At 40.7% G+C, this 11,516-nt stretch overlaps 2 protein-coding genes across 3 annotated transcripts in view; both read left to right on the top strand.

The window, feature by feature from the left end:
- The first annotated feature begins 225 nt into the window (after positions 1 to 225).
- Cd53 (CD53 molecule) overlaps positions 226 to 11,516 on the top strand; it is a 32,269-nt gene continuing 20,978 nt past the window's right edge. Inside the window, exon 1 of one of the 2 annotated variants that reach the window (XM_050127819.1) lies at positions 226 to 309. The gene's annotated coding sequence lies outside the window, so the exon portion shown is untranslated. Of the gene's footprint in view, positions 310 to 5,640; positions 5,793 to 11,516 lie in introns of those variants that run through there. The other variant, XM_050127818.1, reaches the window with a different exon arrangement.
- On the top strand, positions 9,683 to 11,423 carry LOC126491885 (AKT-interacting protein-like). Its single transcript, XM_050127817.1, has one exon. The coding sequence runs from the start codon at positions 9,864 to 9,866 to the stop codon at positions 10,740 to 10,742; it is 879 nt and encodes a 292-aa protein (XP_049983774.1). The 5' UTR covers positions 9,683 to 9,863; the 3' UTR covers positions 10,743 to 11,423.

The raw sequence follows: 11,516 nt of genomic DNA, 5'->3' as shown, positions 1-11,516 counted from the left end.
CAGGATTTAAATTGGTGTACTAGTTCTTTGGTTCCCAGAAACTATCTTAGCGTTGTCTGTGGGTGGGAGCCTCTGAAAACCCACTGGGGAACAGTTGACTATCTGAGCCTAAGAGAGAACATTCAGTCTCACTTCCTCACCCTTCTCGCTTGGGTTTCCTGTCCTCACGGCACGACCATATTTTTTTCTCTCTTCACTTCTCCTTTTACACAAATAGACCCAGACTTCTGTGTTACCAGCCGGTGTTGGCCACCTTAAAGATAATCAACAAATTCTACCTGAAGTGCTGAGGGACACTGCCTACAAAAGGTAAGGCTTACAGCTTTTAACATCTCCGAACAAGCTCAAGTGGGGGCATATCACTTTAAGAGTCCCCATTAATCTCTCTAGTAACTTTAAAATTTCTGATTTCACAGATAGTTAGATCAGCAGTTCTTTCAGGCAACCAGGCTAGAAATACTTGGATTGACTTTGTTATCTGATATCTCTTTGGGCCTGAGCATCCTTGAGCCTACCTATCTATAGCACTGAGTTGCTTACTCTGTATGGTGGTTTCTGATGGTTGAAGTTTTCTGTGTGAGGCGAGAAATGGGGGAGATCTTCTCTGTTGCTGGTGCTTTAGAAAAATTGAGTTTTGACTTTAAAGTGGGGATAGAGGTAATAGCTGGAGTGATTTAGAACAGTAGCCACGAGATGTATTGTCTTCATCTGAAAACATTTTATAAGGGAAGTTAGTGCTCTGACCATTGTGTTTTGGTATAAAATAGGATTTAAAGGAAGCTGTAACACAGTAGGTGTCTTGTAACTGTGCTTAATGCTTTTATTCCAAGATAAAACTGGGGATGTTTAGTTTGGGGGCTTTCAAAGAGCAATGCAAACATTGTAATCTAAGGGCTTCTTTCTCCATATTCACTAATCCTTGATATATGAAGCATGCACATGAACAACTTCATATAAAGTGCTCGGCTGAGAGGAAACACAACACTCGATATGGCAGTAGTTTCCAGCTGCTAATTTACTAACTAACTAACTACCCAAACTAATTCTAGGCTGCAGGTATTCAGCAGAGTAATAGTCAAGCTTCGGTCCCGATTTTCTGAGACTAACATGGTCGTCCCTTGTCAATACAAAATGTCTGTGTCAGGGCCTTCTTAGTCCAGGAACTGTGAGAGCTCTTTTGATTTTGATCTAAAGGAGAGAGAAGAAAGTCCCCTGTGACCTCATTTACTCACCTAAAAATCAGGGGAGAAAATGGGGAGAAAGCGACAGCTTACCATGGTTTCCCTCAGAGGCTACTAAACCTTATAATTAGAAGTAACGATCCGTTTTTAGTGAACTAAGTTAACAATCAGGGGTTAGGCATCTCTTGTAGTCTGACATTGCTTTGGCAGGTACTGCGGTTAAGGAGGACAAAAGAGGAAGAAGGGAGAATTTGTCCAAAAACAATTTTGCCCTTAAGGGACTTTTTGGTCAATCATATATATTAGAGGACCAAGCCAAAGAATGGTATCTGTTGGGCAGCAAGGTTTTGGTTTCTCAATCTTAAAACGGAATCTTCACTGTTTCGAAACTTGTTGATTAGGAGCAGATGCTGAACTGAAATGTGGTTTCCTGTGTAGGTCAGTTAAGATTATTTCTCTTTTAACACAACGTTCTCTTACCTGTATGCACAGGAAGTGATCCAAAGTTCAGGCCATCACAGCCACCTTACTATCACTCAAAATTTTGTTTTGTTAACATGAGACAGAGCTGGAAAGGAAAAACCCTGTTGTTTTCTTAGCTTCGTATGCCCTCTGGTTAGCCTCTAACTGGCCGGAAGCCCTCGAACTACAGCTTTCCTTCCCCAGCCCCTACCACCCTACAATGCTCCAATGGCCAGGACTGTGTTCAGGTTCTGAACACACAAAGATAACTGATGTGATTGTCAATCACAAAGAGACTACCATGCGGGGGGGGGGGCAGACACAGGGGTACAGAGAACACAATACAGTGTGCTCTTTTCTGTAAAGTAGAGAGAATGTACACACATTGCAGGTGTTTGAGAGTCTGCCAAAGACTCCTTGAGAAAAGACACTGTTATGAATTTATTATCCAGACCGGGTCTCGGAACATTACAGCTACAGAACACTGAATATGCTCGCAGAGAAGCATTGCTCCCCCACTCCTTGCCACAGGCATGATAGAAATGAAATTAAGCAAGAGAAAATAGTCACATGATCACAGGAAGCACCACCAGCCCTTTCTCCTACTTGACAATTCAAAGTAGATGGCAAGTTTACTGAACAGACACGTCCTGGGTCTTTTTCAGGGCAGAGCTATGCTTGACATCTAGACACAACAATTTCGATAGATTTCTATGGATTTGAATTGGGACACAGAGGCAGATTTCTTCCTCTTTAACCTTATTGTTTCCCTCGATCAGAAGGAAAAGTAGAGGTTATTTTGGGGTGTGTGTGAAGTTGTAGTCATTCTTTTTTCTGAAGTTTCCTTCCAACAATTAGTGTGTTGGTTTAGTTATAGTGGCTTGTGTTCATCTTGGCTTCTTCATATATTGGCTCGTGTTCATAGTCAGCCTATCACACTTCCTTATACCTCAACAAGCATCCACTGTGTAGGTCGCTCTGTGCACTAGGCACCTGTCCTTGGGATGTTATCAGGGAGAGCTACCACTTAGGTGTAGATGTTGAAGCACAAAGAATGTGTAGAAACCAGACACCTGTCTAGATCTGGTCTCTAAGGTTGCAGATGCTGGGCAAGAGGATGGTTGGGTATTTGGATAGTGAAGGCTGTCTGGACAAAGGTTTTCAGAAAGAGAAAATATATACTTGCAAAGCCAGTAAGTAAGAGCTCACAATATAAGCCATGAGTTACTATGTTGGGGTATAGAGGCAAATCTTCCCTACTGATTATCCATTTTCACCAAGTAGAAAAAATATGTTTTACTGCAAAATTCTTCATGGTTTTAAGATAATAAAGAGGATATGACGTCTACTGACTGGACTGTGTGAGAGCTCTGGGTAACTGGTCGTAGATTAAGTAATAGCCTTATTATATAGATCTCAAGCCCCATTAGTGGCTAGTGTCATCCTGCTGAGCTCCCTAGTGGGAGGAGACAACTCCACACTATCATCTGAATCTGTCTTTTCTCACTTCATTTTTTTATCCTCCTTATTTGTCTTTTCATGAACTTTTTCTTATAAAAGGCAAAACTTTTAAAGAAGTATTTCCAGGAAACAAAGCAAGGGAAACAGTTATTAAAGCCTTTCCGGCCCCTAAGGCATTTCACTCTTGAGAGCTCTCAGGAGCTCAGGGCTCACTCAGCACTCACTGAACCTTTCTGGCTCGGAACCATTCCGGAAATTCTATCATAGTGAATCCTTAGAACAACTCTGAAGGCAATATTAAATCCCTTTTTAAAGATGAGGAAACTTGAAGTTTGACAGCTTAAGGAAGTTGTCCAAGGCTATAATTGTAAGCGGCAGTGCTGGAACTTAAGCTAAGCTTGTTTCTAAAGTTGTGTTTATCAAACAATGATCTTTACGCTTTGAGCTCAGTGAGTCATCTTCACCAAGTTACACTGCTCACACCTGGTTCGTCAAGCCTGGAAGCAGCTGCAGGTCAGTGATAACTTGCAATCGGACTCCCCTTGATCCTACCTGCAGAGCAGCAAGTCCACAAAAGCTCTGTGCTTTGCTGAAGCTGCCATGAGGCTGCCATGCAGGCCCAAGTGCTAATATATCTGTGGAGCATAACAGCAACAGGCATGCTCTTCCATCAAGGTCCGCCTGTCTTGGTTGACGCAAGCTGACCTGTCGTCTATAAATAGACCTGACCAGACTAAATAGACCTCAATGTAATGATGCAGTATTAGGAATGAGGACTTTTCAGTATAAGAAAATTGCGTAGTTTTGTAAGTATGCTTTTCTCTTACAGACCCACTTTAATGTTAATTTACAAGTTTATTAAAAGGTGAACATAAAAGCCATTCACTTTTGATTTTAAATTATTTCTATTACCTTCTGAGATTATAATTACATCAAACCCCTTCTATTTCCTCCCCATATGCCCTCCTGTATACCCCTCATAGTTCTTTTTTAAACTCACAGACTCGTTTGTCATTAATTATTGTCTCTCACATACACACATTGATATATACATATTACACCTGTTCAGTCTATATATTATTACTTACATGTATGCTTTTGTGACTGACCATTTGGTATTAGATAAGTATTGGTGTGCTCTTCCCTGGAGAAGATTTTTTTCTCCTATTCTCAGCATCCTTTAGTTGTCTGTAGTTCTTTGTCTGGGTTTGAGGCCTTGTGGGCTTTCCCCCAGTCCACATTAGAGTGCCTATTGTTGTCCTTGTTTTACTCACGTTTAGGCAGTCACATGGATGAGACTTCATGTGTGTATCTTCCAACATTTCTGAGAGATAAAAAGAAAACTCTCTGATCTTCTTGCTCTTACAGTCTTTCCACCACTTTCTCTGCAATGATCCAAGAGCCTTAAGTATGGGCGTTGTTGCATAGATGTATTCATTGGTACTGGGCTCTGATTTTGGTAGGTTGTGGTTTTCTTAATGGCTTTTGTCTGTTGAAAACAGAAGTTGAACTGATGTGGACTGAGGACTACACTTCTCTGTGGGCATAGGGATAATCATTTAGAATGCAGTCAGTGATTATGCTGGCTTAGTAAAGTGGCTGTTGTAGTTTATCCCCCAGGATCCACAACTTCACTAGTCCTGGGTAGTTGACTAGGTTTCTGGTATTTCCTTCTTGTTGAGTGAGTCTTAAGGACAATTAGACACCTGTTTGTTACCTCTAAGTAATGCCTTTATTGCTCCTGTGGGTTACTGTGCCATGCTGGTTCTTGTGGTCCATAGGCATCATGTCTGTGTAGTAGTGTTGGTTGGTGCGTGGCACTTAAATTGTTATTTAGCTTCAAAAGTTCTGACCATGGAATTTTTGCATTCCTTACTGCCTTGTTTTTGGCTTTTTTGAGAATCTTTTTTTTTTTTTTTTGTCCTGGAACTGGTAGATCAGGCTGGCCTTGAATTCACAGAGATCCTCCTGCCTCTGTCTCCTAAGTGCTGGGATTAAAGGTATGTGCCACCACAGCCTGGGGAGAATAACTTGTTAGTATCTCATAAATTGTCTATGTAGGAAAAAAGCAAAGCTACTCGCTGTAGCTACACATTGGCCTCTGCAACTGAATTTTATAAAGGCAGAGCTCAAAAACTGTTAGAGTTTTTTTTGAAGTTTCTGTCTAACCACAACCACCTCTAAACTTGATCTCACTTAAGGCAAGAGTAGATGGTGCTGAATTACAGATCAAAAAAAAAATAAAGAGAGAGAGAGAAATCAAACTAGGAACCTACAAAATAGTTTACAAACCCAAGCTCTTTGCTTGGAGTAATTAAATGGTGTTTAGTCTGGTTCCCGCACTGGGTCCTGGGATGTGGCCTCAGAGCATTGTGGTTTAGTCTTTAAGGTTTCCTGGAAATTGACGTCAGGAGCTTTCCTCATAAAAAAGAAACCCATGAAAACACTGTGAGTCATGGGGTGGAAGTGACAGCTTTAACTGTTAGGTCGGTGTCAGTTCCACCGAATGGTACAAGAGTGGGAGTTTTAGAAACTGGCCAGTAATGGTGTAGAGAGAATAGGAGAAATTTGCCTGGGCTTATAAGAAAATAGGGCCATTTTGCAAAGGAATCCTTCAATTTGACAAGAATCCAAGTAAGCAGAAAACCAGAAAGCAAAGAAACGGATACCCTTTTGCTTTCTGTAAAGGTAAGAGTCAATGGTGACACACCCAGGCTTGAAGGTATCTTGGTCACTGATGGAAAATGGGTGTATATATATTTGAAAAAGTTGTGATAGGACTCAAGGATGCTGGGATGTATTGACTCTAGGAGGCAGATGACTTGATAACCCCCGATAGTTGATGAAGAACTTATTTTCCTTTGTTTAAAGCATCATTTATTAACAACAACAACAAAAATCTCAAGGCTACTGACTCTGTAGTATCTTGTTTATTCTACTATATTAGAATATAGAGTTATTAAATGAGGTAAAGCTATTTGTTTGTTTAACAATCATACTAATTTTGGGGGTCATTATCTGATGTGCTAGGTGCCAGTAATTCAAAGGTGAATGGGTGTGCCTACTTTCAAAGTTTACCTCCTAATGAAGGAAGAGATGTTTGTAATATAGATTTTGATATAAGGAAAGAGATTCAGAGATAGTGCAGGCACTCCTTTTAGGAGTGAGGACTAGCTATAAAAAATTAGACATCATAGAAGATCTCATGGAAAAATGATATAACCGAGTGAAAAAACGGTTAGTAACTGATCAGAATAAATGTTGAGGACAGAAAGGAACATATTTTAGCAAAAAAAAAAAACATGAGTAAAAGAGAGGAAAGAGGTTTTAGATTTCCATTCATTCTCTGGTCCGATTTCTGTTTCTACATTTTTTTCATTTTTTAAATGTTATATACCTGGAATCATGCATTATGCACTTTTATATCTATCTTTTGCTACTCACCATAGTTATATTTTACATTTTAATTGGTTCTTTGAAAGTTTCATACATCATTTTTATTATATTCACTACCTCTCCCACATCTTCACTGATTTACCCCCCTTTTCTATCCCTTTTCATCCTTTCATAAAAATATTCAAGACCAGCTTGTGGTTTCAAAATATTCTTGGATATGAGGTCTCCCATCGGAGAGTGGTTGACTTAGCAGGGTCTATACTCTTAGAGTAAAATGTTACTCACAGCCCCAAATAATTGTCAATATTGCCACTGCTTGGGGGTAGAATAGTGCGCCCATCTCCCCTCTCTATGTTCAGAGTTGGTCTGGATTAGGCTTACGTAGGGTTTGTGCATCCTTTCGAAAGCAATGTGGGTTCAAATGTGCAGTGGCCCTGATGTGTCTAGAAGATTATGTTTCCTTGTGGTCATCCACCACTTCAGGCTCTTACTTCGTTATGCTCCCTCTTCTGAGATGATCCATGAGCCGTGGCAGGGAGGTGGTTCCGACTATAGGGCTGAACATTCTTCAATTTCGTATTCTTTGTACCTTGGCAAGTTGTGGGTCACTGTGTTTTAATTATTGTCTACTTAAAACAGAAATTTCTCAGATTCAGTTTGACTGAATTTATGGTCATAACTAGGAGTCGGCTTAATACTATGTGTTTTTATTAAAATAATAGTATATTTCTTCCTACTGTTTCTGAACTGTCTAGACTTCTTAACTTCTAACTTCTTAGCCTGGTGATGGTGGATGGATCCTGTTTTAATATCCGTTCTTTTAGTCTGTGCCATTTTATTGGGGAACTGAGGCTATTGATACTGAGTGATATCAATGACCATGATTTTTGATTCCTGTTATTTTGCTGTTTGTAGTGCTGGTGGAGGTGTGTGTGTGTGTGTGTGTGTGTGTGTGTGTGTGTGTGTGCACATGCACATGAGTGTGCTTCCCTTCTTTTGATTTTGCTGTGCTTTCATGTTTCATGCTGTGTTTTCATTGATGTAGTTAATCTCCTTAGGCTTAAGTTTTCCTTCTAGCACCTTCTGTAAGGCTAGATTTGTAGATAAATCTTGTTCAAATTTTACTTTATCATGGAACATATTATTTTCTCCATCTGTGTTAATTCAAAGCTTTGCTGAGAATAGTAATCTAGGTTGGCATCTGTAGTCTCTTAGAGTCTAAACACCTTTGTTTAGCCACTTTCGACTTTTAGAGTCTCCATTGAGAAGTCAAGTGTAATCCTAGTAGGTCTGCCTTTATATATTATTTGATCTTTTTCCCTTGCAGCTTTTAATATTCTTTCTTTGTTCTGTATGTTTAGTGTTTTGATAGTATGTGGCAAGGAGACTTTCTTTTCTGGTTCATTCTATTTGGTGTTCTGTATGCTTTTTATATCTTTATAGGCATCTCCTTTAGGTTAAAAATTTTTTCTTCTATAATTTTGTTGAAAATATTTTCTGAGCCTTTGAGTTGGGTTTCTCCTCCTTCCTCTATACCTATTATTCTTGAGTTTGGTCTTTTCTTAGTGTTCCAGATTTCTTGGGTGTTTGGTGTCAGGTGTCTTTTTAGATTTAGTATTTTATTTGACAGGTGAATCCATTTCTTCTATTGTATCTTCAGTGCCTGAGATTCTCTCTTCCATCTGTTGTATTCTATTGATGAAGCTTGTCTCTGTAGTTCCTGTTCAAATTCCAAAATTTTTTGTTTCCAGAATTCCTTCAGTTTGAGGTTTTTTTTATTGATTCTATTTCCAATTTTAGGTCTTTAACAGTTTTATTCATTTCCATCTACTGTTTGTCTGTATTTTCCTGGATTTCTTTTTTTATTAACAACTCTTCGATTTATTCAAAGCAATTCATTTTCAAAACTTAAGTTACAGCAGTCAGAAAAAAAAAGCCAGAACACACAATCAGTTTGCCTGTCCTTGTGTTTGACACTGTGGTGGCTTTATTCAAAATACAGTTGCACAAAAGCAGTAATTTCAGTCTCTAAGGACTTAATGTACTGTGTACACAGGCAGTACAGAGTATTAAAACCAAACTCAGAACTACAGAACAAGGAGCCCACCCTTGCTCATTTGCATGAAAACACCACCCACAAAGCTAAATTAGTCTTAATAGTTATTTGTTTTTAAACCCATGAACTCTAATTCTGATTGCACAATAGATTATTGATTTTAAAAAGTCAATATATAGATTTCCTTTCTCTAAGGGATTTCTTTATCTTCTCCTTAAGGAACTTTATCATATTCATAAAAGCTGTTTTGCAGTCTCTCTTTTTCTTGTGTTTAAGTTATGTTGAAATATTTAAGTCCTGCTGTGTTTGCATAGCTGGGCTCTAGTAAAGGCATTGATTGTGTTTTTATTCTGGCATCTAGGCATCTGAGTTGGGAATGAGTATAGGTTTAGGTGCTGATTTCTAGATTTGTCTTTGTTGGGTAGATACTTTGTTCCTTGGCTTCTATTTCCTCTCTGGTTATGTATTGCCTGTTCTCCTGGCCTGTTTAGCTGGTGCATTTATAGTGAATACCTACTCGTGTTTGAGGCTATAATACTGGGATGAGTTGAGGAAAGGAAGGTTGAGGGAGAAAGTCTTTTTGATCTGTTGGTAATGGGTTCAGAGAAGAAAGGAAGATCATATCAGGCTTCCAGTTACAGAGCTGGTAATGAGCTGAGGGATTGGATCTCAGGAGCAGTAGGAGAGGTGTGGATCTGCCTTCAGTCTACTTGTTGCCCCAGAAGGAGCAACCCTTTGATCAGTAGGGGATAACTTGAATTGGGGTTTGAGACAAAGCAACAAGAGGGAAGAGGAAGGTTAGAAGGGAAAGGAAGGTTTACCTATTGTAAATAGGGCAGCAATGAATAGTCAACTCATTGGCATATGCCCCCAAACCTGCTATCCCACTCCAAAAATACTTGTAATTATTTTTTTTGTAACAAGCTTTAATCATGTACCCTGGGTTGACCTGGAACACGTGTCGATCCTCCCACCTCTGTCCTTGACGGTTAAGTTTGCAAGCAAGTGTTGGGATTATAGCATGTGCCAACTTTGTCCCTCATCCCATCCCTTCCTCTTGTTACTTCCCTTCTCCCTCCCCAACCGAACCCTCAATTTATAATTATTTATTTAAAATATTATTTCTGGGGGGCGGGGCGCTGCGGGAGAGGAGTGGCAGGGGCCGGCCTGCGCTGCGGCCGGAGATGCTGTCGGGCCGCGGTGGCGCTCGGCCGCCTGAGCTCCGCATCGAGGGCGTCCAGCGTGAACGCTGAGGACAGAAGAGTTTGATGACACAGCACTGAAGTTCTTTGTTTGGAGTACACGTTATGAACCCTTTGTGGAGCATGTCTGCAAACTCTGAGCGCAAACGAGCTGAAGCTGAAGAGACGACACCAGCAGGGGACGTGAAAACCAGTCCTCCACGGACTGCACCGAAAAAGCAGCTGCCGTCTGTTCCCAAAAGCGCCCTGCCCATAACGAAGCCTGCATCTCCAGCCCCAGCAGCGCGGTCAGCAAATGGCACCCATGCCTCTTATGGGCCCTTCTACCTGGAGTACTCGCTTCTTGCAGAATTTACATTGGTGGTGAAGCAGAAGCTACCAGGTGTCTATGTACAGCCATCGTATCGCTCTGCATTAGTGTGGTTTGGAGTAATATTCATACGACACGGACTGTATCAGGATGGCGTGTTCAAGTTTACCGTGTATATTCCTGATAACTATCCAGATGGCGACTGTCCACGCCTGCTGTTCGATATTCCCGTCTTTCATCCGCTAGCTGATTCCACCGCAGGTGAACTGGACGTGAAGAGAGCATTTGCAAAGTGGAGGCGGAACCATAATCACATCTGGCAGGTCTTAATGTACGCACGGAGAGTCTTCTACAAGATCGACACCACAAGTCCCCTGAACCCAGAGGCTGCAGTACTGTATGAAAAAGACATTCAGCTTTTTAAAAGTAAAGTGGTCGACAGTGTTAAAGTGTGCACTGCTCGTTTGTTTGACCAGCCCAAAATAGAAGACCCCTACGCAATTAGCTTTTCTCCATGGAACCCTTCTGTACACGATGAGGCCAGAGAGAAGATGCTCACTCAGAAGAAGCCTGACGAACAGCACAATAAAAGTGTTCATGTTGCTGGCCTGTCATGGGTAAAGCCTGGCTCAGTACAACCTTTCAGTAAAGAAGAGAAAACAGTAGCAACCTAAGAGATGGTGGATCTGGTGCACCATGCACTTTCCTGCTGGACTCTGGCCTAGTTAGAGCTGACTAATGGCGAAGGACGGCCTGAAGAGTAAACCGCGTGAACAGTGACTGGCTCTCAGTGTTGTGTATGCGTAGGTTCTAACAGCAGGGTGTGGATACCTCTCATTGAGTAATGCGTTACTTCTGTCAGAAGTGTCAGGGTGAATCTAGTTCAGTGCTCCAAATTATTGGGGACCTTGAGGCTTAAGTATTTTTCTGAATATGTTAGAGGTAAGTTGTGTTTACTTTAACAGCGGAGAGAATGAACACTAGGTGGTAGTTGGAAGTTGGTGGTTTCAGCTGTACATACTTTAGGCCATGAAGAAGAAGGGTGTAGAGAAGAGATCCAGAGGGCAGCACTTTCAAGTAGAAGACTGGCTTTCCGGCTTCAGCCTGCTGACTTGCTGTAAACGTCTGTCTCAGAAGCATTAGGAAAGTAGGCAGAACCAGGATGCTTGTTCAGTTCTTTTGTTTTGTTTTGTTTTTGTTTTTTTTTTTAAAGCAAATTACTGTATTTTTATGGCCGGAGGAAGAAAGAAGTGTTCAAATGGTTTCTAATGAAGTCAGGTATTTAAATGGTGGATGACCGATGTGTTAGTAGAGATGAAATAAACCAATAAATGATTGTTGTCATTTAAAAAAAATATTATTTCTGTGTATTCTCTGGAAGTTTTGTGAATGTATACAATGTATTTTGGCCATACCCACTTCCACTGTCTCTCCCTAACCATCCCCAA

The sequence above is a fragment of the Alexandromys fortis genome, unplaced genomic scaffold (genome assembly GCF_014885135.2).
Source record: "Alexandromys fortis isolate MF-2015 unplaced genomic scaffold, M_Fortis_MF-2015_v1.1 scaffold_292, whole genome shotgun sequence".
Lineage (NCBI taxonomy): Eukaryota > Metazoa > Chordata > Mammalia > Rodentia > Cricetidae > Alexandromys > Alexandromys fortis.
This window is presented reverse-complemented; position numbering and strand designations above follow the sequence as displayed.